The 27180-nt window shown below is 34.6% G+C and overlaps 1 protein-coding gene across 2 annotated transcripts in view; it reads left to right on the forward strand.

The window, feature by feature from the left end:
• The window catches only part of LOC132152846 (protein shisa-6-like), a 95408-nt gene that overhangs the window by 66851 nt on the left and 1377 nt on the right, over positions 1 to 27180 (forward strand). The window contains exons 7-9 of one of the 2 annotated variants that reach the window (XM_059561776.1): positions 19123 to 19185; positions 20985 to 21005; positions 22902 to 23027. In XM_059561776.1, the coding sequence (XP_059417759.1) occupies positions 19123 to 19185; positions 20985 to 21005; positions 22902 to 23027 (210 nt within the window). The remainder of the gene's footprint in view (positions 1 to 19122; positions 19186 to 20984; positions 21006 to 22901; positions 23028 to 27180) is intronic. The other variant, XM_059561783.1, reaches the window with a different exon arrangement.

Genomic DNA, 27180 nt, shown 5'->3' on the forward strand with positions numbered 1-27180 from the left:
CTGTGGTTTGTGTGGACGATGCAGCTTTAGAAAAGCCTGCATTCTCACCCAAACTACAATTATCTGCGTTTAAGATCCAATTTAGCGGGGTAAACTGTGCCGACTCAGGCCCCTGGGGGCCGTGGGGGTCCTGCACGCCCCTCTCAGTGGGGTGGTAAATGTGACGTGACGGTCAGGAGTGGGAGGAGACGTTTACTGGATTCTTTGAATGTAATCAGAGATGTGTGAGGAGTTGAACTGAGCTGAAGCAGCATGAGAACAGTCTCCAAAGTTTGTGTGCGAGTATATGATGCATGCACACATCAGTGATAAAAACATCAGTGGTTTTGCCACTGATGAAGCTGGGATGTTGGCACCTCGCTATATTCTGGACTGTAGTTATGGCTAATTTTTGTCCTAAAATATATGACTTAAAATATTTTAATAATGTTGTCAGGATGATGTCAGGTTGCCAAGGTGTTGCTATGCATTGCTAAAGTGTTTCTAAGTGATATTCTGGTCAGTAGTTATGGCTAAATTCTGTCCTTCAAGTATTAAAAAAATATAGGCCTATTGTTAGAATATGTTACTTAATACACTTTAATGATGTTGCTAAGATGTTGTCATGTTGCCAAGGTGTAGCTATGAGGTTGCTAAGGTGTCTCTATTTCCAGCTATTACTGCAATTTAAAAAAAAAAAAAACTTTTGTACTTTTCTGATATATATGATAATGCATAACTAAAATATATTTAATGACGTTGTCAGGTTGCCCAGGTGTTGCAATGATATTCAGTACTCTAATTATGACCCAGGACTGTCCTACAAATATCATGGTCATATTTTATATATTATGGTGCAAAAACAAGTTGCATAAAATATTTTAAGATTTTTACTCCTGTCAGTGATGAAACATATAAAGTCACATGCTTTTACTGCACAATCAAAGCTGATTTTACAGTCATGTGCTTTATTAGACCACAAACGGGAGCTGATGTGTGTTTCCTTCTCTATCCCAGCAATCTAAGAAGCCCGGAGCAGCAATATGTCCTTCAATAGCCCTCACATCTAAGTATAAAGAAGTGTAAGAGCATGTTACACGATATATAGAGCAGCTGTGGCTCCTGCAGCATCTCATGCTCACCCTCTTCATCCTTAAAAAAAGATTACAGCCGGTAAACTTTTGATTTACATCCCGTCTTCTCCCTACAAAAGCTCAAGGTCTCTGTAATGAGGTTATTATCATGTCACCTGTGTTTCTGACATTAGCCAGGCTGCAGTCGAGCAGCCCGAAGCGTTTAAGTGAAGGAGAAAAGCCGCCCAGAAAGTCATGCCATCGCACTTCTGCCTCCATTAGGACGTGTGCCAACGTGATTATAATCACACCGTATCACCCGTTCACTAAGGACAGGCTTTCGCCAGAGGGATTTGATTGGACGCAATGTTTTCCGCTCGGGTGGCTTCGTTCAGCGATCATAAACACGAAATGCTTCTTGTGAATTGAAGAGTCGGCGAGTTCAAGTGAGACACGCCATTAGTGTTGCTTTTGCGGCAGGTGTGTGAGTTTATTCTGCTCTCGTCTGAAAGTGAATCATTAGTCGGTTGTGTTTAAGTGGAACGCACGGCATCCGACGCCACCTGCATGCATTAACCTGTGCAATTACACAGGTATATTTACCCTTGAGAAGCACGTGAAGCCCAGTTTCAGCGATTCAGGATTCTAGATCAGAGGCACTGCATTGCAGATTATTGTGACCTGTATAGAGATGCGTGTGCCATATATCGACTTTTATTAGCTCAGAGGTCGCTCTTTCATAGCTCAGGAGACTTTAAGGAGTTATTGGTTGTATTGTGTTTAATAATATATTGGTCTTAGATGTTTTTCTTTATTGAAGATACAGTATGGTATTCTGTTCACTACAGTTCAGAATAAGGCTTTTTAATATTTTTGAAAGTAGTCTCTTCTGCTCACCGAGGCTTTATTTATTTGATCAAAAATACAGTAAAAGGAGTAATATTGTGAAATATTTGATTTACAATTTACAATAAATTTGTAAATAAATTTACAATAAAATTTACAATAACTGTTTGCAATGTGAATATATTATAAAATGTAATGAATGAAAATGAAAAGCTGTATTTTCAGGAACATTACTTCAGTCTTCAGTGTCACTTGATCCTATAGAAATCATAATAATATGATGATTTGCTGCTCAATTATAATTTATTTTTGATGATCAATTAATTGTATTATTATCGTTGGTTCTCATTATTTATTTATTTATTGTTGGGGGGGGTTCTTTTATGAATAGAAAGTTCAAAATAAGAGCATTTATTAATTTTGGTAACATTATAAATGTATATTTCTGTCACTTTTGATTCATTTTATGTTCCCATAAAATGATTGGAAAAATTAATGTGTGTTCTGTATCTTTATGTGTGTAAATGCTTTTTGCATTAATTTAATTTAACAAGGTGCATAAAATTATTAATATATCATAATGTATTGTTTGCTGTATAATATTTAATGTAATATTGTGAGAAATATGTGTCCAATTGCTAATTTTTTTAAACTCCTTGTAAAAAACATTTAATTCTAACATTGACCTATAAACATTTTTCAATGAATTTATTTGTTTTTTAAAAAGAATGGATTAACTAATTACTGTATATTGTATAATGTTTAATGTAATATTGTGAGAGACATTTGTATAATGTTCATCACTATTTAAAATTTAGTTTTAACTGCTTGTAGAAAAGCATTTAATTCTAATATTGGACAATAAATTAATTGTTTTTACCCCCAGTTTATTTAAAAGAAAAAACTAATGAGATATTTTTGACAGTAATATGGAGAGCATGGTTCAGATCTTTGTTGAGAAATAATTCATTGATACCATTAACAGATTCTAGTTTATTGACAAATATGAATATAATGTCAGATCTCTTCTGAAACTCTGGTGGGGAGACGTGAGATTGGTTTGCTTTTTAGGCTTAAGCAAACATCTCCGTTTAATGGTGTTGGTGTCTAGGAAAAGCAATTGAGATATTTTTCTTCATTAGTGTTTTTTCAGCTTCAGTAGAGTGTCTTGATTTGATAAAGCAGAAATCAGTCCTTTGCTGTCTTTCCACGTTTAAATGGATGGTCGAGGTCGCAGAAGCCCAGCCTTGCGTCAGAGATGTTTGTTTCTGAAAAGCGCAGATAACATATATTACCATGCAGCATACGGCATCCCTCCTGAGGCCAGACTGAAATACCAGGCTTTATCAGTCGAGCGTTTCAGAGCGCCGCTCTTCTGAGATCTGACTTTTCCTGCCGTGTGCTTCCTGATATCTGCGGCCCGTCGGATTGTGTCGTGTGCAGCCGGCGCTTCATGCTGTGTCTGGTGAAGGTGTTTGACTCCTGGGGACGCGGTCAGATGAATCGCAGTAACACAGATGAAATCACACAGACAGCCATGCGTTTATCCTTTCATCTCAGGTGTCAGATGGGCCAGATCTGGACTCTCGCTCCATCTTTACAGCACTTGTGTCGTGCAGATGAGATTTTCCTTGCTCTGCAATAAAAGAGTCTGTGAGATGATCTAAAAGCGAAAGAGATAGTCTTAGAAGCAACATTTAGAGTGGGATGAAAAGGATTTTACAGCTTTGTGTAAGAATTTGTGGTTGTCATAAAGTTAAGTTATAACTTTAGAATTTTCCAGCAATTAAAAGCATAAATTATTATAAATATATTGTTTTAATCTGTTTTAATAATAAATAAAACTTATATTTGACAATTAAATATATTGCTAAAGAACATCGTTACTAAAACAAAATGTTTTTTTAAACAAATAATTAATGAAAAAAATTAAATGTTATTTTCTGAGGCTTATATTTGGTAAATATATTGCTACAGAAAAATGTTACTAAAATTATCTGTTGTAAAATATATTGTATTTTTTTCTCATTAAAATGTTTAATTCAAAATATAAATGAGTTTTATTTGACAATTAAATATACTACTTAGGAAAAGTGTTACTAAAACAAATTAATTGTTATAAATATATTTTTGTTATAGTTTTTAAAATGTTTTAAAAATAATTCTCTCTGTAAATGATTCTGAGACTTACATTTGACAATTAAATATATTCCTAAAGAAAAATGAAACTAAAAAGAAATTATTTGTTGTAAATATATTGTATGTTGTTGTAAATATATATATATATATATATATATATATATATATATATATATATATATATATATGTATTATTTTTTTTATTTATTTATTTTTTCTCATTATAACCATGTATTTTCTTGAGAATTGTATTTGAAAAATAACTACTTAAAAAAATAATAATAATAATAATTTTTTTTTGTAGGTTTTTTTTTGTGAAAATTTTGAGTGTAAAGGCTCGCTCAAATCAAGAATGATACAACTAAAATATTATCTACACCAATGCACAATAATTACTGTTTTGCCATCTGCCGCTTTAAATGCTCACGCTCTTTAAAGTTGGGTGGATTCTGATTGGCTGTCAATGTTGTTATCATTTAAAAGCTGGAAAAAATATTCTGATAGTTGTTCTGTTTAGAATGCTATGGAGTTCTGTTACGAAGCTGTTGCTGGACAGTTGTTAGAATGTTCTGATGGGGATTCATAGTTGTTGTGGGTGGTTGCTGAGGCATTGTTTAGGAGTTCTGTTTTGAAGCTGTTGCTGGGCAGTTGCTGGGGTAGTCTGATTGGTCCTTACTAATGGATTTCTAGGCATCACTGGGTAGTGTGGCGTCTGACAGACAGATAGACTGAATGGTTTTGTCAGGTTTGGTGGACATCACTTTAGCGAGGGTTTTATATCTTTCTTTTCTAACGTGAGCAGTGCGGATCTCCTCTCTGCATATACTGCAGTCAGCTGTGTGTATCTGTATCATGCATCATCGCTCTCCTCTATTTTCTCATTTTCTGGCTCTTTGACTCTGTCTTGTCTCTGTATCAGTGGCTCTGGAGTAAATGGAGATGGACTCACTTTCTGAATGAATGCCTCACAAACTCTCGCTTTAGTCTCTTCCTCACTTTTAAAGACTCCTATCAAGAGAAAGCAAATTCTACTTGATCTTTTGAAGTAAAAGCAATCATTGTAGTAAAAACATACCCCGAAAGCCTTGGCTGATAATTAGACCTCAGGGAAAGAAATAAAAGGCCTTTTAATCTTAATCAGGTAAGATCCAGATAACAGGGAACATTCTCAAAATGTTGATTCTGAGTTCTCTTTCACATAATGCTCTCCAAACGTTAGCAGAAAATGTTTATTTATACTTCATTCATGGAATGTTTTTTTTTTTTACATTTTTGTTCAATGTTCATGAAAACTTTTCTTAATGTTACGATGTAACGACTAAATGAACCTTGACGTAGCATTCCCATAATGTTTGCAAAATGATCAAATTGAATGTTTGTATAACCAAGAAAAAAATGCAATAAAAGAAACTCAAAACAAATAAATCAATAAACTGGACGTTTGAACATTCAGAAAACATTTATTAAATTAATGCATTTTAGCAGACGCTTTTATCCAAACCGACTTATTCAGGCTAACATTTTTTACCTAACATGTGCTCCCTGGGAATCGAACCCACAACCTTGCACTGCTAACACAATGCTCTACCACTTGAGCCACAGGAACATTTATTTACATTTAACATTTATAAATAACATTTTCAAAACTTAATTGCATTAATAACATATTTTTGTCATTGAAACGAACTTTAAAACCAAAGTACAGCTGCTTTTTATTTAGTCTGAACATCGCATTCGTTTATTGATGTGATATAAACACAGTAGCTGATCAGCAGCCGGAAGTAAATTGACTCGTTTTATCATTATTAGGGATTATGCATAATTTTTGGTGGGAAGAAATCACATGTAATCATGAATCAGTCCAGAGCTCTGTCTGGAAAGAGTAAGACTGTAGTCATGTTAAATCAGACGCTCATGTTTGTTTGTGTGAGCTGCCGCTGGTGGCTAATTAAGCGTTTAGCGGCTGATTATGGTTTTAGGCGAAGAAACGCTGCTCATCTGGACACAAACGAATGTGTTTCACACATCTGTTTCACCACAAACCACCCAGCAGCTGTCGTTGTTAGCTTAAGGAGCTTCACAGTTTTTATTTAGACAAACACAAAATACATTTTTATTTTTATCAAAAATACATTTTATTTTTGTTTTTTGGATTACATTTTCCCCCCATTTTAATTGTTCCTAGATTTAATTGTAGAGGTTTAATTTAATTTAAACTTTAGTAAACAAACAACGTTTTATAAAAGTTTTCTAAAAAGTTTTCTAAAAAGTGACATACTTGTATTTAATTTACTTTAATTCTTTGTTTTCAATAAAAAAATGTATACACGATTTTAAAGGTTTAATTAAATGTTGAAAACCATAAATAATGTTTAATCGTATAAAAAATATATAATAATAACAATTAAATAATTTGTTACTTTTTTGTAGGACACTGTGATTTTTTTGTATTTTTTAGAAATTCAATTGCTTTTTAATCAAGGGTCAAGTTGAACAAAATTTTGAGCACTATGAAATCCAAAATGTCAACATCAAAAAAAAAGTGTATACATACATATATATACATACATATATATATATATATATATTGAATTTTGTGCTTTCTGTTTAAAAAACAATTCTGGATTCCTCTTTAATTGTTTAATCATTTAATTGTTTAATTGTTTAATGATCAAAAATTTATTTATTTTTCCTCATAACAAAAAAACTGCTGTCTGTTTTTATTTTTATGAATTTAGGATTTAATACAAATGTATTATTAAAAACTGGCAGTCAAATTAAAGCATAAGATAATAAAAATTTTATGTAAATTTTAAAAAAGTACTTATTTTTTTTAGTAAAAAACAAATAAAAGAAAAGAAAGAAAAATAAATAATATTCATTTAAAAAAATAACTGTACACTGTAAAACATTTAATTTGTAAGTACAACAAGGATTATTGGAGTATATTTTACAAGAAAGTACTATTTTAAACTTTATTTTAGACTTCAAAATTTCATATTCAAATTGAATTGCACTTGACATCTCTAATTATTTTTCAAATTTACTCTCAATTTCTAAGTTCTAAACTTAAGTTAAAGTTGAAATTAATCCCTACAGCACTTTTTTTCAGCGTATTATTATAAATCGTGTAATATTGTTATAAATAAATCCGTCACGGTGTTTCTTAAACACGTCGGGCCCTGGTGACCCTCGCTGCAGCGAGCCACTCCACAGCACCAGATGCCAATTATTTCCCTCAATATGCTAATAAAGGTGCTTCAGTGACACTTTCTCAAACAAAAGTCTTGGTCTGCTGCCAGCAGCCTTTAATTAATGGCTGATATCACCTGTGCTGGAGTGCTTGTGTTTGTTCGAGAAGCACTAAGAGTCTCTCATCTCTATGAGCGGCTGCACTAATAAAGGCAGATAATCAATAGCGTCGTATAGCTCCTCGTCCAGCCACTCCACTCCATCACAACGCGTCTGTCCGGGGAGCCTGATAGTGGCTCATAAATCACACGACTCATAATAAATGGTGGGAGACGATCATTGGACGTTTCTGCCAGTCACGCGCGTGGAATTCATTGCGTTCTTAAAGCCAGAGTTAATTGGCTCCATTCCTCCGTGTCAATGAGGCGGCATGGAGTAACTCGATTAGGCCTCACGAATCAATCGGCTCGTACCAGATGGCGTACGCGGGTGGCCGATAACCTGGCTTATTTAAAAAGAGATGTTTTTGGAGAGGCACGTAACGGGAAGGTCATGCGCGAATGTGAGGGGCTTTTAAAAAGCTTTTACGCCGGGCTGTTTGGCAAGCTGTTGGGAAGAGCTTTTAAAAGAATCTCCCAAGCAATCGATTGTCATTTATTACAGCAGATAGATTACGCCAGATGCTCGCAAAAGTCTTGCTTCATTCAGTTCAAGGTCAGATATGACTTCTATGGATGACCATTCAGCTTTACTACTAGTAGCTCTGCAGATTACCCTTGTGCTTATTGATTGATTGATTGATTGATATTTTTGTTATTATTATAGTTTGTGCACTGCAAAAAATACTTTTCTTTCTTGAAGCGTTCACTCATATGAGAGCTCAAAAACACGGCACAAAAATGAATGAAACATATCGCTGCAGCTTGAGACAGACTGTTTTAAAAGTAACTGTTCAAAAACAGGCCGCATTAAAAACGTGAAGCTGAGCGATAGTGTGAGTTTAGCAGTGTGTCACGTATTCATTCAGATAACGGCTGTTATTTTCTTCTTAAGAAAAAATTAAGATGTTTTTAAGAATATTTTTGAGAACTTATTAAGAATTTTCATTCTTAACGAACATTCTTACGAACTTCGTGGAATTTCTTAATTTATTTCTTGAGAAGATTTTCGTGAATCCGGCCTCAGGTGAATAACATCTTGCCCATATCTTGTGGCACACAGGCCTTCATCAGGGCTAAATGAATGAAATACTTGTGTGCATCCAAATTAAATCTGAATGTATGTAACATCCATCCCAAAGAATGAAATTTCAATGTCTCGTACTGACATTCGCTTGTAATTTACAAAGTCTACACTACTGAGGAAACCCTTGATTACAGTAAATAATGAGGGAGACTGTGCGGTCGGTGACAGCAGCCCATCAGGAAGTGGACTTGTGTTGGCATAAAATAAAAGAACAAATGGATCGGAGGTGGACTGAATCAGAAAACAACTTTCCTTTGTCTTTCTCACACATACAGATCCCTGTTTGCAGAAGCGTCACGAGCTCGAGCCTCATCAGAAGGACCTGATGACTAATTATTAAGTGTCTTGACAGCAATGACACATCTTACTCTTTTGTCATAAAGCTCCAGGGTGGAAGGTGTTACATTTACAAACTAGGTTAAATCCTGCGAGGTCTTCCAGAACAGAGCTGAGTTAGTTTATTCCCCGAGTCGTCCAAGCCGTCAGACTTTCTTTGCGTGACTCCTTGAACTCTGGACTAACTGGTGTTGATTGCGGTTTATTGATGTGAATGCTGTTGGTTTGCTTGCCAGTGTTTTTTTCTGGATGTTTCAATGATTGTTTGATCAATATTTGATAGCGACAGCAGTCACTCATGTGTGTTCATCTCTAGACCACAAATGTTGCCCCAGTGATGCCATCAAACATACTTTGATTGATTTGGATTAGTATGGATCAATTGAGTGACCAATGTGGTGTGAGATTTTTTGAATCTGGTCTAAATGTGAGAGATTTTTAGCTCTTCTGTGGCGGCCTTTAATTTTTTTTTAGAAACTTTTAACATTTTCATGTTGGCCTGACAAAGTCTTGTCTGAAAAGTAAGAGAAAACCAATAAAATGTTGCTAGCATGATTTAACACTACATCTGTGTAGCTAAAATATTTGAGCATTTTGCCAGCACAATTTAACATGTTGCTAGCATGATTTAACGCATTGCTAGTGTGTTTCTAACATGATTTGGCACACAGTTTTTAGTCTCAGTATGTTTTGCCATGCTGCTGGCATGGTTTGATAGTTTGATAGTATGTTTCAGTATTTTGTTAACATGATTTAGCATACTGATGGCATGATTTACCACATTGTTAACATGTTTTAACATACTACTAGTATGATTTATCATGTTGTTAGCATGTTTCTAGCATGATTTAACACATTGCTAGTCTGTTTAGAACATGATTTGGCACTCTGTTAGCATCTTTTACTTTGCTGATAGCATGATTTATTATTTTGCTACCATAATTGATCAATATTTAGCACTTTGTTTGCATCTTTTAATGAGTTGTCAGAAACTTACTAGCATGAGTTAACACTGCTAACTTATTTTAACATGTTGCTAGCATGATTTATCATGGTATAGCATTTCTAGGATATTGCTAACCTGTTTAAGCACATTGTAAGCATATTTTAGCATGTGACTAGAATAAGTTAACACATTGTGAGTATATGTTTCAAACATGATTTGGCACTCTGCTAGCATGTTTTATTTTGTTGATAGCATTATTTAGCATTTTGCTACCTTGATTTAAGTTTACATAATTTAGCATGTTAAAATGATGTAACACTTCACTAGCATATAGCATGGTTTAGCACTTTGTTAGGATATTTTAAAAGGTTGCTAGCATGTTTTAGCATATTACTAGCGTGATTTAACATGTTCAATGTGCCATGTTGCTCGTATCTCTTAGCATGTTGCTAGCATCTGAAAGCTCTAGTAATGATGCTGAAAATTCAGCTTTGCATCACATGAATACATTTTATTTTAAAATATATTACAATAGACAACAGTTATTTTAAATTGTAATCCTATTTCACAATTGTACTGTTTTTACTATATTTTAAATCAAATAAGTGCAGCCTTGATGAACAGAAGAGACTTAAAAACTAAACTTTTGAGCAGTACTGTATTCTAGCAGCGTTATGCACAAATATTATTGTACACAATCAGAGCAAAGTATTCCTGAGAGCCTGACGTTCCTGGCAGGTTTCGTGTGATTATCACAGAATAAACAACAGCCTCATGTAAGCATGCAAATTATGCATTCAAGTCTAGTCAATGAAATGTCAGTACGCAGTCAAAGGCAATCCATAATTGCCAAGTCATTTACAGATCTGTGGTGCAATTTTCCAGTTTGTGGCGTCTTCACAAAGCCTGACATTTCTCCCTCATTAGAGCAGTTTATATTTCGTGCCTATTCTCTGCAGCCTCGTGCCGCAAACACCAGCCTAATTGGGAGGAAACATGCAAAACAATTAATCAAACAAAATTAGTGCCAATGAGAATTCGTGAAAATAATCCACTTTACGTTTTTTTGTATCCTCATGCCGTTACACACCGTTAACCGAGTGGGAAGCTTGTTGTGGCGGTTTGGAAAGTTTTGATTAAGCCACACCGAATTAAAGTAGTTTATCATTCCCTGCTGCCGGAGAGTTTCATTCACTTGGTTTGCAATCTTTTGACCATTTATTTATTTTTTTTCCAGTAGCAGCAGGGCTGAGGGAACAAGATTGAGTTTGTGGCTCTGCGTGCCAAGCGTTTTAAGAGACACACTCTGGTTGAATGAAAGAGTGAGATCTGATGTGCACTGAAAAAGACATTGGTGTAGAAAGAGTTTTCACTTGGGAATCCCTAGTAAATTTTTCAAATAATTACAAAGGTGTGGCAAGCAACAAAATACTGAAATATTCTTTTCTTGTAAAACATACTCTAATCATCTTTGTTTTGTTTATTATATATATATATATATATATATATATATATATATAATTTTTTTTACTGTGAAGACAGCCATGGAAATTTCTCGAGTTCACTTTTGAAATGTGAAACGCCTGTTGAGATGAACTTGTTGTATGTGGCTAAAAATGTGCATTAAAGAAAGGTTTACCCAAAAATAAAAATTAGCTGAACGTGTCCTCAGATTTGTAGAAATGTAGCATTACATCAATTGCTCAGCAATATTTCCTCTGGGTGCCGTACAAATCTGATGAAGAAACAAACTCATCCACATCTTGAATGACCTGAGATTAAGAACATTTTCAACAAATGTACATTTTTGGGTGTACCGTTTCTTTAAAATCCCTGTAATATTCACAGTATTTAAAAGGCTGCAAATCAAGTATCCTGTGAAGCATATTTGACTGTTTTGCTTTGTTTTGTACATCATGTGTTGTTTCTCCTGCACTGAGACTCAATCTCAGCTCCTCAAGCTCCTCGAGGACGTCATGTCACGTCGCCTCACGCTGCACCCCGGCGGTCGGACGAATCACTGCGTAGAGATAAACACAGTTTTGAATGATGTTACTTCTTTCAAATTGAGGAAGACATCAATTAAATCTGTGCTTATCTCTACAAGCAAGGCAATGAGAGCCGGATCCCAGCTCCAGCACGCCACGACCTGCCAATGACGGATAACACAGCTGAAACAGAGCTTAGTCTCGCTTCACAGCCTGTATCGCTGTGGAATATGAATTATGCTGTACTATAGAGGTTCATAAAATGCATTTCTGTACTTAGCCTTCAACAGTTTGGGGTCGGTAAGGGTTTTTGTTTAAGGAATTAATACTTTTATTCTGTGAGGATGCATTAAATTGACTAAAATTAACAGTAAAGACATTTTATAATGTTATAAAAGATTTATATTTCAAATAAATGCTTAACTTTTTGAACTGTTTTCAACACTAATAATAACCAGGAACATTTATTGAGCAGCAAATCAGCATATTATAATGATTTCTGAAGGATCATGTGACACTGAAGACTGGAGTAATGATGCTGAAAATACAGCTTGATCAAAGGAATAAATTACATTTGAACATTTAACACATAGAAAAAAAGTTATTTTAAATTGTAAAAATATTTCAAAATTTTACTGTATTTTTGGTCAAAATTAAATGAACCTCTGGTGAGCAAAAGTGACTTCCTTCAAAAACCAATTTTACTGACCACAATTTTTGAATGGTAGCATGTATTATATATTGTATTGCTGTTCAGAAATATTAATTATTAAAGTTAAAGTGGTTTTGTGTGATTTTCTTTCTTTCTTTCTTTCTTTCTTTCTTTCGTTCTTAAGTATATTAGTATCAAAAGCGCATATCCTTTATAGAAATAACAAGAAAAAAATAAATTTTTCAGAGTGAAAAAGGAAATTCAGCTAGAATGAATGTAGGACAAGACTTGATTTTATCCGTCAGGAATTGATTGCGTTGTCAAAAGTGGGCATTACATACAGGAATTGAGTTTGGCTGTTGGACTGCTTGGTTTGAAAAATATGATCTTGTAAATAAAAGTGGTTTCCGGTACAGAGCACAGTATTACATGATGATATAAGATTATCACGTGAATGTTTTTCTCTCTTAAACTGCATGCTGATGAACTGTGCATGGTGTGACCAGGAATGCACATTAAGAAAGTAAACGGGGTCGATTTTGATTTGCTGTTGACTTGAAAGTGTGTTGATTCCTCCATCTGTTACGGACAGAAATTAGAGCTCGTCTGAAAGGCCTGCAGAGCCGTGCAGAGCAGTTTGATCCCCGTTGCCAGCTGAGAGCTGTGAAATGGCCCGTTCCCCTTGCAGACCACTCAATGTAGGGCACTAGATTTAGAAAGCGGCCTGGATGTGAGCTCTGCGCTTTAACTATTGCTCTTAAAGCTGCAGACAGCTGCTGCTCCTGTGTCAATGTGAAGTTAAGAGATCTTTCCTCGTCCTGCTGTGTTTGTGAGATGAATATAAATTCTGACGTGCCATTCATTTTATGAACAATCTGATTCAGTTTTTGTCCTTGGTAGAAGAGCATACTGGTGATTTGCATTGAAGGAGGGACTCAAGCCAAATTTAGAGACAAGAATATCACGGAGACTCATGAACGGAGGGCACTTTTCACTCGAGACCATCTAGAAACCTCAAAGCAACACACTAAAAGCCACTCAGAAGCGTCTGGCAAACACCCAGAACATCTTAGCATCAAGACAGACACATATGCTCAAACATATGGGCAATCCTGGTGAAAAACATGTCCATATTTCACTCTAAAATTAAACAGATAAATACATATATAAAAAGAAGTTTGGTGTTAAGGAAATGAAAAACTTTACGTTTTTTTTTTCTCTTCTTTTTTTTGTATTTTGGAATTTGACAAGTGTTATTTTAGTATCATTGCTACAATATTGTAGTTTTTGTTAATATTTTGAATAGATTTTTAGTTTTTTTGTTTTCTGTTTTAGCATTTATAGTTTAAGTTCATGTACTTATAGTTAATTTAGTATTTCAATTTAAAACTAGCTGAAATTAGAAAAATAAGTATTTTATATATTATTTTATTTATATAAAACACAGCTAATGTTTATTTTATTGCATTTAATATTTAAATGTAAAATTTTAGTAATGCTTATTTTGTTTTTACATTTTAGTAATGCTAATAACCCTGATAGTGACAGTTTTTGTTATTGTAATTTTATTTATCTTGTTGATTTTTTTTATTATTATTTTGTGTATTTGTTTATGTAAATTATTGTCTTGTTCAGCATAAAATTATATTTGTTTTTTTTTTAATGTATTTTCAGTGGTGAAATACTTGGTGGTCCTAAAACATTTTCTTTTTCTTTATGCAAAAAGATGTGTTTTATTGAGATGAATAAATTCCCCAGAAGCGCTGCTCATGTTAATCAGGTCAGCAGGAGTGTGTTTCTGCAGTAGCCGCCCTGAGATCTCTCAGTGTTTGATTAACATCCACCAGCAGGTTTTTAAGTGTCTGCCGCACACAGGACACTTCAGAAAGTGCTTTGTTCCAGCCTTTGGGAATATTGTCACTGTCTGTTGGATAACTGCCTTTTTCTAGGTCCACATTCATTTATGTGCTTGATTGAATTCAGTGAGTTATTCACACAATTCATGTCACATATATTTAATATATGCAGCACCACTGTATGTTTTATTAAAGGAGTAGTTTCAATCCCATATCTTTCCAAACTTGTATTTTCACAAAAGGAGATGCTGTTCTTTTCCAGCTCCGTCATATGAGAGAGAAATGTGCTTCTGTTTCTCAGACAAAACAATTAAATGATTTCAGAGAACTTGTATTGTAGTGCACAAGTATTACTGACTACTTTTATGATGCTAAAAATTACAATTTGTCTGAAATTGACTCCTCGGGTCATCAAAGATATAGATGAATTAGTTTTTCATCAGATTTGGAGAAATGTAGCATTATATCGCCTCTGCGGTGAATAATCTGCAGTGAATGGGTGCCATCAGAATGAGAGTCCAAACAGCTGATGAAAACATTACAATAATCCACAAGTAATCCACACCACTCCAGTCCATCTGCTAATGTCTTGTGAAGTGAAAAAACTGCATGTTTGTAGGAAATAAATCCATCATTACGGTAATTTAACAGTAAACCGTTGCTTCTGGTTAAAATACGAGTCCTCTATTCGTAATAATGCTTTCTCCAGTGAAAAAGTCATCTTGTCTGAATCAAGAGAGAAATATGAATAGATCAAGCACTCTTTAAAAGCCGAAACAGACCAAAACAAGTATTATAGAAACAAATATGTCAGTGGATTGGATGTGAGAGGAAAAAAGGAGATTTACTTTTTCACCAGAGGAAGAGATATTATGAATTATTGACTCATATTATGAACTGAAATGACAGTTTAAAATGAAAAAAAAATAAATAAATCTTGAATATGGATTTGTGTTTTACAAACACACAGCTTTTCACCTCTCAAAGACATTAACTGATGGACTGGAGTGGTGTGGATTACTTGTGGATTATTGTGATGTTTTTTTACTCTCATTTTGACGGCACCCATTCACTGCAGAGGATTTATTGATGAGTGATGTAATGCTACATGTCTCCAAATCTGTTCTGATGAAGAAACAAACTCCTCTTCATCTTGGATGGCCTGAAGGTGAGTGCATTTTCTGCAATTTTTTTATTTTGGGGTGAACTATTTCTTTAAGCAGTATTTATCAAATTATGCATTGGCAAATAAAGCATCTGTTAACCCTCTTCTGCAGTCGGGATTCTACTGTAAAAGTTTTGAAATTAAAATGCTAATTCTCATTTCTCAGCATGATTGTATAATGAATTCACACCCCTGTGAATCTGACCTAGCGGTGTGTGTCTCGCATAACTGAATTAGAGGGCAGGGGTTGTGACTTCTGTCGGCAAACAGCCTCTGTTTAGGAGAGAAGAGGATGTAGAAATAACTTCCAGCGCTTGAGGGGCTCTTTGACATTTCCTTTTGACACCAGGCCTGGGAAACTTCATCAAAAAATGTTAATTCAAAGAATGGTTCACTTGAAGGCATAGTATATGTCATGTACAAGAGCACATTTTGTAATTGGTGTCTGGTGGAGGGGAACTCCTGCTTTAAATGTCAAGTAATTTTATGTATTTTTTTTAATGTGCTATAACATTGGTCAAGAATGTGTCATCATGCAACAGGTTTTTTTATTTATTTATTTTTTTATGTCACTAAATGATCAAAAATCCTAAGCCATGATTTGATTATTCAGCATCTAAAAACAGAACAACAACAAAATATTTATAGACAGGCCTACCATATAGGCCTACCATATAGGCCTTTTTAATTATTACTTTTTAATTCATTTACTCATTTATTTTTTAATTGGCAAATTCCCAGGATAAAACTACACTCAGATCTGGTAAATTGGCACACTTTTGATTCATTAGTGTGATAATGCGCAGGAAGTTACTTGGTAATGACTAGAAAATGAGTTTATTAGATTGCCTTTCACAGAAATTCAGCACAGATTGAATATCTGTCTCTCTATCTTTACAAACTTTGCTTTTCTGGTTTAAAAGGACAGTTACATTAATTTATTTTTATGAATTTCAATTCTGCATTATGCTACCTCAATTTTAATTGAAATCCAATTCAGGAATTGATATAATGGTCAAAACTTTGAAATTATTATTATTATTTTTTATGTTTTTGAGAAAAGTCTCTTCTGTTTACCAAGGCTGCATTTATTTGATCGTAATAACAGTAAATACAGCAAAAAATCTAAAATATTATGATAATTTATAACAAATGTTTTCGATTCAAATATATTATCAAATGTAATTTATTTCTGTGATGCAGTGCTGAATTTTCAGCATCATTACTCCAGTCTTCAATGTCACATGATCCTTCACAAATCATTCTAATATATTGATTTGCTGCTCAAGAACCATTTCTGATTATAAGAAATGTTGAAAACAGCTGTTCTGCTTTGTATTTTTTTCAAAAGAACATTTGAAACATTTGAACATTCATTTGAAAAATAGAAATATTTTATAACATCTTAAATGTCTTTTCTGTCACTTGATCAATTCAATGCATCCTTGCAGAATAAAAGTATTGAAAATGTGTCATTATTTCAAACCTTTGACCGTTAGCGTGTTTGCATGCCAGTGTTTTGCAATGAAAATAAGTTTCAAAAGTTTAGAATGGCTAAAAGTCAATGTTCTACATTCTACCTTTTTTTGATGATCTGCCATTCTTCATGGGATTTTAGTTAAGAGTTTTACAATTTTCCTATTCTGTTTGCTTCATAAAGGGATTTTAGTTAGTGTGTCTCAACATTTACAACTCTTTATTGAAAAATGTTTTGCTATATTGTTACAGAGAAAATCAGTAGGAAAAAATGCTTGCAAAATCAAGTGGACAGTCCCTGTTGTTCTGTGTTTGATGTGTGTTATCCAGAAACCCTTGAAAGGCCTAAAACTGTGAGGGACTGCTGGGGTTTGACAGCATGTGTTGTTGTTCTGTCAACACTGAGCTGAAGTTGTTTGGGATCGCCATTTGAAGCTAATTGATCCCGTCTCTGCATGTACCTGCAATGAAACATGAAACACGCTCCAAGCGTTTTAACAAACGCTGCATTCAGGAAACAGTTTTCAGGCGTCATGCAAAGCTCTTTTATATCCGCGGCAGAGATATTTCTTCTTTCAAACTCTCTCCTCACTGTCAGTCCTGATGAAAAGCGGGTTTGGTTTATGTAGTGAGGCTGCAAAGCGCTTGTCCGTGTGAAGCCGAGGAAAGCTGTTTCTTTTGTTTGAAAGCACCAAACAAGTTCATTTAAGTTGCGAAGTGCAGACGGGATAATTGGTCCCTTGATCAAAGCTGGCCGGTTGAGTGGGACAGCAGCTAGCGGTCCTGCGGTCTAGCATACAGCATTGCTTCATGTAATTGGACTGTGTTTTCTGCACCTAATCATCTGTGCTTGTCTGTTTCACTTTGGCCCTCAAATCCACACTGCAGAAGACAGCGAACAACTCTGTGATGGCTTGAAAGCACCAAACACGACATGTTTTTCTGCTTTGTGTCTCAGGACGTCCAGAGAGAGAAGAAAACCTTTTTTTAGAGCGAAATTGTTGTTTACCAACTTATTTCATGCTAAGATCATTGTAAACAGAAAACGTGTCAGTGTTGATTGCGACTGCGTTGTAGCCGGTCAAAAGCGCTGGTGTTAATCACATATTAACACTGGGTTTTCATTCTGTTGTTATCAGCGGTGTCGTTTGCTAATGAGATATAATTGTGTAAATGATACTGAAGTATCCCCGTGTCACATTTAACACAGACTTTATTTGTCTACTGAATGCAAAACGCTATATAAAACCCCTAGACACGTCTTTGGAAACTCATAAGCGTAATTCCAAACCTCTGAACGTTAAGACACTGAGTAAATATGAATATCAATTGATTTACAATTACAACACAGCTGTGGCTGATCATTAAGAGTGATTGCTGTGTCAATGACTATTGCTGTGACTTGTACTTGGGGTTAATGAATTGAACAAAACAAGCCAAAATATTGAAATGTGTTACTTATCTTGCAGCACAGAAATGTTTGAATAATTAATAAGTCTTTTGTGCTCACCAAGGCTGCATCTATTTGATCACAATCACTAATCACATTTAAATTACGTAGTATTGTCAAGAATCTAAAAGAACTGTTTTCGAAATGAATAAACAAAATTCAGCTTTGATCACAGCAATAAATTACATTTTACAATATATTCACAGAAAACAATTTTACTGTTTTTGCTTTATTTTTAATTAAACGAATTCTGCTTTGCTGAGCAGAAAAGACTTATTTTGAAAACTTTTTACGAGTTGTATAAGCAACACTCATATCTTTTCTCAGAAAACGTACAAATCTGTTGTTTTCCGGCAGTCCTTGCATGAACCCTGTATCCCTGAGATCATATAGTGTTTAATTTCAGTTTCAAGAGTAAACGCTGATGTCTAGCAGAAATGGAGCAATATCGCTTTTATTAGTTTTTCTTTATTTGTTTAAAGGCTTAAAGCTGCAGTTATTAAAGTGTACTTGTTGATTTGATCTTGTTTTGCTCTCTAAAACTTTTCTGTGCGTGTTCCTGAGACGTCTCGGGGGATTTCTGCTCGTCTTTCGGGTTGCTGTACAGATGTTTTCTAATGTAAACACAGACACACTGTCTTCCAGCAGCATCTGCCGGTCAGACAAAGTGTCTGGAATGCTGCGTTTTCGTGTAAAGATGGCACCGAATCTGTCACGCTGATTGATTGGTATGGAATACATTAAACCACACCAGTTTTTCCTTGGTTTTCTTTTGACAGATAACCATCCACACGACTACACCAGCCATCTGGATCTCTCCGGGTCACACACACCCAAAATCGGTGAGTTGTTCGATATCCTGGTTTCCTGTAAATCCCGATCTTTCATTTCGTCTGTAGTATGAAACTGACGCTCAAAAGCCGCTCAGAGTTTAATTGATTTGTGACGACATCTTGATACTATCAGCGTCTTCCACATCCAGATGGTTTGAAGGGTGAAGAGCGTGGTGTTTCATATCAGATTGGAGTAATTAATGGAGCTAGATTTGATCTCCAGCAAAGATTTTCGTAATTAGCCGCATCAGATGAGCTCTGATAATCTCCATTACTCAAGATGCTTAACTCCCCGACAGCCCTCGAGATCAGAGACGCCTTACACCCAAAATTTGATTGGGATGAAAAAAGCAGGGTTTTGACAAAAACAAAACTGCCTCTTGACAGGAAATTAAAAGCTTAGCCTGTAAATGGAGGATTGTGTAACAAAACAGTATGCTAATCGGATCTGCACAGTTTGCCGACTGTGAAAAGCCACACTTGTATTTATTCCGACTTTATATCGTCTTCCTAAATTTGATTTTGAGTGAAAAAGCTTTTCAGAGCATAAGCACACATTGGTCACATCTCTCGCGGTGAAAAGGCAATGCTATTAGCTTATGCACTCAATTAAATCAAACTTCTTGTGTGCTAGATATCACTGAAACGTTGATATCAGCTCACTCCATTAATAATATGCTTTGTCAGCTCCACCAAAGGTCCCTGGCTAAAACTTTCTAGTGAAAAAAAAAACTTCCATTAAAAGAAAGGCAAACTATCAAATGCCATGGATGAATATTTAGTGAGAAATCCACTATTTTATAGAGGGCAGTCAACATTACAAGTTTTACCTGAGATTTGGAGCCAAATTTTTCCAAAGTTTGCATGCCTGTAACTCAAGAAGTATTAAAGATATCTCAATAAGCTTTTAGATTTTGGTTAATAACAAACTTTTCTCTTGGTATCTTCATTTTTAAGGTCCTCTAAGGTTTAATCCCATAGATATGGGGATCTCAGTTTATCTCCATGGGCAAATTGTTAAATTTCAAATCAAATGTGGGTCACTTTTGATTTCGCTTATACTTATCGTATTTGACAAAATTGTCATTTTGAACACTGCCTACAAAATTATGGATTACACAATGAAAATTAATCTATGACGTTTAATATTTTGGCTTTCACTACTATTTATGTTTGTCATTCTTCAGGAACAAAAATAAAATAAAATTTGCTAGGGATGTTTCCAACCTGTCCTCCAACCAATACGCTCGTATAGGTCGTTTGTCCCCTATCGGCAAAAGGTTGTTTTCATATTAATGTTTTGTACTATTTTATTTGCACTCTGATTTGCGTTTCGTGTAGCTCAGTTGGTAGGATTATTGTGCTATACCTTGATATGTAATCATGCTATCATGGGTTCGATCCCAGAGAACGGATGTGTACGAAAATGTATATGCTCAATAAATCATAATTTAGCATGATTTCTGTGAGGATTAGGTTTCGGGGGTGGGGTTAGGTGTGGTCATTCGAACGAATAATGACCAATGTTTTGATTGGTAATGGCGTTTTACGTCATTTCAGTACGACAGATGCAACACGATACTGTCATTATTTTTAAGCCGCTAGATGCCGCTTAACTTTTAAAACGTAAATATAGGTCGTAATAAGGTGCTTGCACAAACAACCTATATGGTTGTTTTTTGTTGGAGGACAGGCTCGATGTTTCTGAATTTGGTTGACGCAGAATAATCCAGCAATATGTGACACCGTGAATCAAAAGCATGCAAAAGAAAGTTACTGATTTTGTTTTTCTTACTTGGGTTTGTTAGGACACCGAATAGAGTATTACGGTAAGCAGTACACATGTTGTACATGTGTATGATTTCTCAATTCTTTGATGTCTGTGAATGTAGGGTGCGGTCTCTCTCTGTGTTGGTCTATGTTTGTGTGCAGTCTCTCTGTGCTTACCTCTATACATTTACACTCTCTGTGTTGGTCTTTATACTGCAAAAAAATATTTTAATCTTATTGTTTTGTCTTGTTGTTCAGTGCAAATATCCTTTAAATCAAGATACGTCTACTTAAAATGTGAAATTACTTATCTTGTTTTCTGAAAAATGCTGTACAAAATGTTATAATTTTGATTGTGGACAATTAAAATGTCTCCACAATCTGCTTTTGAAGAAATGTTGTAGTATCGTGCTACAGCTGCAGTTCTGGCGCCATCTCAATACTCTGTACAATGCATTCACATTAGTGTTAACTCAGCAGTAAAGTTACGCACACGGAGCAATCACAAAACTACATTATATGCATCTGCTTTAAAGCCGGTTAAGCATTTCATTCACATTCTGTTATGATGTGCGCTTTTTCTGAGAACATACACGTGAAGCGCGCACACTAAAACAGCACCTGATTGCTTGACTAAGTTGTCTTACTTGTCGGATTGATTTTGAATCTAATAATGTCAAAAACACAAAAGTTTTAGATATAAACACAGTTGGTCATGTCTAAAATGAAAATAAACAGTTGAGAGAAAAACGGATGCGTGCAGCTCTTAAAGTGACCGAACTAAACATGCTGCCGTTTGTCATTAAAGGGATAGCTCACCCACAAATTAAATTCACTTCATTATTTACCCACTCACATGCTGTCCCAAACCTCTATTAAATTCTTTCACAAAAGAAGATATTTTATGGGTAACCAAACAGTCTTATTTTCTAAAAACATTTTTCTAAAAAATAATAACAATTAAAACAATTTTTTTATTTAATATTTTGATGAGGTCTAGTAGGTCTTATGTTTCTGTGCCCTTCCGTTTTTAACAAAGAAAAAACTTAGTCTGAAGACAATTTTTGTGATGGTTTGTATTTTCTGTGCTCTGTATGGAACATCAGTGCCTGTTGAACATGATTAAACATTAAACAAAGTATTAAACACACGTTTAATATTTGTGCTACAACTGTTTGGCCTGTGCTTCAACACTTTCAACCTCTGTAGCACCAGTGCTATGAGCAAAAAAAATGTAACACAGCCCTGCCCCATTGGAAGACATTTGTTTTTGATTTAAACATGAAGCCATTTAATTTTGATAGTCTGATACGAATTTAGCTTCGCCCAAAAATGAACATTTGCTGAAAATGTGCTCACCTTCAGGCCATCCAAGACATAAATGAGTTGTAGAAATGAGAAATGTCATTCTGACAGCACCCATTCACTGTAAAGGATCCATTGCTGAGCAAGTGATGTAATGATACATTTCGCCAAATATGATGAATCTTGGATGACCTAAGGGTGAAGACATTTTCAGCAAATCAATTTATGGGGGTGAACTACTCCTACAGGACAGTTTTTTACTAGTAAACAAAACAAAAACACTGTGGAAGAAAATAATTTTTTGCAGTGTATATGTGGTCTGGTATATTTGTTCCTATGAAATGTCATATATACAAGTCAACACAAGCCTTTGAAAATAGCCTGCAAATCCCAGGCCTGGCAGTTCATAGTCCCATGAGGGAACGACATTCCCAACAAGTGTTTTATTGGCTGAGCTCACCAACACTCACCCTCATTAAACAAGTCTTCAAAAAATGATTCCAGCACACACACACTTTTAGACAGATGCCATGGAGGCCTGCATACACAGAGCTGGAACTGCTTTCTCTTATATGGGATGTGTTTCATCTCTCTCTCTCTCTCTCTCTCTCTCTCTCTCTCTGCCTCTTTTTTTCATTTCTGCCCTGCAGAGAAGCCAAGAATGAACAACATCCTGACATCCCAGACAGAGCCGTATGACCTGTCGTTCTCCCGGTCCTTCCAGAACCTCACGCACCTCCCACCGTCCTACGAGATGGCCATGAAAGCAGACTTGGGTGCATACTCCTCCCTTCGTTATTATCCACCCTATATAAGAGACAGAGAGATTCATTTTTATACATTCATGTGCAGAATTCACATGATAAATTACGCAAGAATTGCATTGGATGGATTTGCAACAGTGAAAGATGTCTCTTCTGCTCACCAAGGCTTGCAATCATTTGATCAAAAATACAGTGAACTTGAACTAAAGTGATAGTAAAGACATTTATAATCATACAGAAATGTTCTGTTTCACATAAATCCTGTTCTTTTGAACTTTCTATTCATCAAAGATATTGATTTCAACATTGATAATAATCAGAAATGTTCCTTGAGCATCAAATCAGTATATCAGAATTATTTCTGAAGAACCATGTGACACTGAAGACTGAAGTAATGATGCTGAAAATTCAGCTTTGATCGTAAAAATATAGTCACATTTCACAATATTACGGTTTTTACTGTATTTCTTATCAAATAAATGCAGCCTCGATAAGCTGAAGAGACGTGAAAAATATATGAAAAAAATACATACAAAGAGTTTATTTGTTTGTAACCCAACTGCAATGTTTAATTGAGATGCATAATGAAAAAACATTTTTTGAAAATTGTTAAAAACGGAGTTATCTGTTTTTGCAAATGAACTCTTCAAACTGACCCCTAGTAGATTGTGTCTTAAATTAGAAAGTTTGCGTGATCTGCTGTCACTTCAGTGTCCTTGCACAGGACGCTTGCCTCCACAGGGACTGTGACTATAATGCATGCACTGCGGATAAAAGCACCTGCTAAATAGAAAAATGACCAGCTGACCGGCTTTCATTAAATACAATAGGGCAGGATAAATTAAACATGGAAGTATTGACATGCTGCGTTAACATAGTGCTGAGCCGGATGAAGAAAATGACAAGATTGAAAACCAAGAGAAATCAATAATGAAGCTTCAAAAGGACACTGATCTCAAAAACAAACTTAGCACAAATGACAGAGAATAAAAACCACAAAAAGAGACAGACATGAACAGTCACAGACATGTTGGAGCGTAAATGTGCATTGTCGGTACTGCGGGATGTTAAAATAATGGTGCTTCTGGTGTCTTAAATCACGAGGGCTGTTTGTAGTGCTGTTTGAGTAATTTAGGGCTTCACCTGCTGTGAGTCGACCAGAGGCAGACCTGAAAGTAATGAACCGTAATGGAGAACAATTACTCAGGGTTTTAATAGGGAGAAGGCTCGCTGAGCAGAGAGAGAGAGAGATAACATGTTATTTTAAAGGATTAACCCTTTAAACACTACTGTTACATATTTGATACACACATTTCTAAATTATCAACATGATCAAAACTTTGAAAAACCTGTCAAACACAATCTACTACATGCCTTCTGTAGTCTTATTCATAGCATCACTTATAACTTACAGTACTATACTAATATTTCAATATTAATACTTGCTGGACTGAATCGGCTTGAAGTTTACTTGATTATCCAGACATCATTTTTAAGAAAAATCATGTTATAATGCATCAAATCTGATCATCGGGCTTTTGAGGTGCGTTAGCTTCCAGAAGCTTTACGTTCACTGTTCCTTATGGAGGAAAGATCTTCACAAGCCCCTAAAACATCTCACATCTCGTCTTTTGAAGAAGATTTATTATCTCTCAAACATCATGACATTAAACCACAGAGTATTGATCATCAAACTAAGCATTTAAGTATCATCTTACTAAGACATTTTATTGGCTCAAACAGAGCGGTGACTGGTATTTATATTATTTTATGTTTCTGTTATAAAGATCATTGATGTGCAAACTATCAGGATTTCATCTTACTTTTTTGACCATATAAATATCAGTTTCTACACCAAATTATGGGATAAAACTAAATAAAATAGTAATTGAGACTTTTCTTTCACAATCCAGACTTTTGACAATGATAAAAAAAAAAAAAAAAAAAAAAAAACACATATATATATATGTGTGTGTGTGTGTGAGCCATAAACTGTGTTTTTCTTACTTTTTTTTCTTCTTTTTTTTTTTACACATTTTGTGGAAAACATAAATGCAAAATGTAAAATCAGAATTAATCAGATTTCATTACTTGACAAATTTTTGTCCATATCTCAGGCTCTACAGGATTCATATGCAAAGTCAGCTTTAACAAAAAACAAAACAAAAAAAAAACACTTAATTTATAATTTTATAGGCTGTCTGGTTAGGAATAAACATTAAATAAATAAATAAACAAATAAATAAAGAGATATTTAACATAATAAATAAGAGTTGCTTTCTTTGGCTCATAATGCAGCTGACCTGAGAGCTTAGCACTCTTGCTCCTCGTGTGATGGGACGTCCAGCACACTTCATCCTGGAAGGCCAGTAGCTCATATTGTGCGTCTGTGGCATAAGATTGCATTACTGTACACTGATCTAAAGCAGATAATTGAGCTCTGGGGTCCGGCGTGACCGTCCGCCTGACCTTTTCACGTCTAATGTCATGCCCTCACATCGGCACACTCGGCCTTTGAGCGTGTTGGGCCGCCTGCGCTGTCAGAGATGGTAATTCTGAACTCCAGCAGCTGGCCAGCTATCAGATCCTGTCTATTAACTCCAAGATAAACAGTCAAGCAGCGAATCAATAGCTGCTCACAAACACATTCATCTGCAGCTGCAGTCTCTGTCCACTGCTGCTCAGAAAGAAAATTTTCTGGTCAGTTTTGGGGAAGCTACTTATATAATATATAATATGATACCAAAAATAATTTCATAATAATAATTAGTTGTGCTATTTTATTTTGTTTAATGTTTTATTTAGAAATAAATATATAAAATCTAATTATTATTTTCTTTACATTCTTATTATTATGCTTCAATAACCCATTTTCTATTTTACAGTGAAATATCACAGTAGTAATTTAGTTTTTATTTATTTTAATATTATATATTTGGTCAAATTTGTAGTAATTAAACAACCACGGCTTTAATCACACTTTAAATCAAAGTGGTTTGTTTTGTGTTAGGAAATGTCATAATGGTTTGTGTGTGTACTGATTTGAACTGAAATTAAGTATAAAGCACATCTCATGCAGTCCGACAATCATCCCAAACACCTACTGCTTCATGAGTAAGTAAAGTAAAAAAACAAACAAACAAAAACATTGCAGCATCTCCGGAGAAATGCCCTATTCTTGAGTTCATCTGCTCCTCAACACACTCAACACGTCCCACACACACTCAGATCCAGAGGGACTCATCATAGCTGCATCAACTCCGACTCTGTGTTTCCTGTGCCATTGTTGAGAAAAACAAGGAAAAGATAAACAGAGCAATAAAAACTGAACAAGTGAGGAAACAGACATAAAAACACAGTTTAGTGCTGTATTTTACATCAGCAAAATCGTTTCTGGACCTGTAGCTTTCACATCAGTCTTACTTTTTTTCTCCAAGTCATGAAATTCAAACTTAGGACAGAGTTTTTGTTCTTATCAATCAGAGTTTGTTCTGTTTGTTTTCCGCTTTTGTGACTGATACAGCTATTTTAGTATCCTTAATAAAGTATTATATATATATATATATATTGTATGTATACACACACACACACAAGTATATATATATGGTTGTGTGTTTGTTTTCAATGTCTAATTAATTCCTGTGATGATTTTTGTTTTTAGTTGTAGTCATTTTAATACATAAGCTTAAAACAAAATCTCTAAATGTTTGAAATTTGATTTTTTTTTTATTTAACATCAATCTTTTATCATTTTTTTTATTTGTACTTTAATTATTTAAAATTTCAGTTTAAACAATGCCTTGGAAACTAACTTATTAACTAACTTTAATCATTTAATAGTTAATAATTTATTAACTATCTTTATTTATTTATTACAACTAACTATAACTTTGTTTTAGTAAGTAATGTATTACTAATTTTTTTAATTTAAGTTTTGCTTTAAATTGTTTCCATTTAACTTCAATTAACTAATCACATAACTAATTAGTTAACCAATTCAAATAACATAGATGTTTTTTTCAATAGTTTGCGTTTGAGTAGTTTGCCCTTGGAAACAAAATAAATGTTAATTTTAGTTAAGTTTCAGTTTACTTCAAGTAATGTGAATGTTTTTCAATATATATCTTTTGATTGTTTTTGTTGTGTTTTATAATTTTGAATACAA

This window comes from Carassius carassius, chromosome 1 (assembly GCF_963082965.1).
Source record: "Carassius carassius chromosome 1, fCarCar2.1, whole genome shotgun sequence".
Taxonomy (NCBI): domain Eukaryota; kingdom Metazoa; phylum Chordata; class Actinopteri; order Cypriniformes; family Cyprinidae; genus Carassius; species Carassius carassius.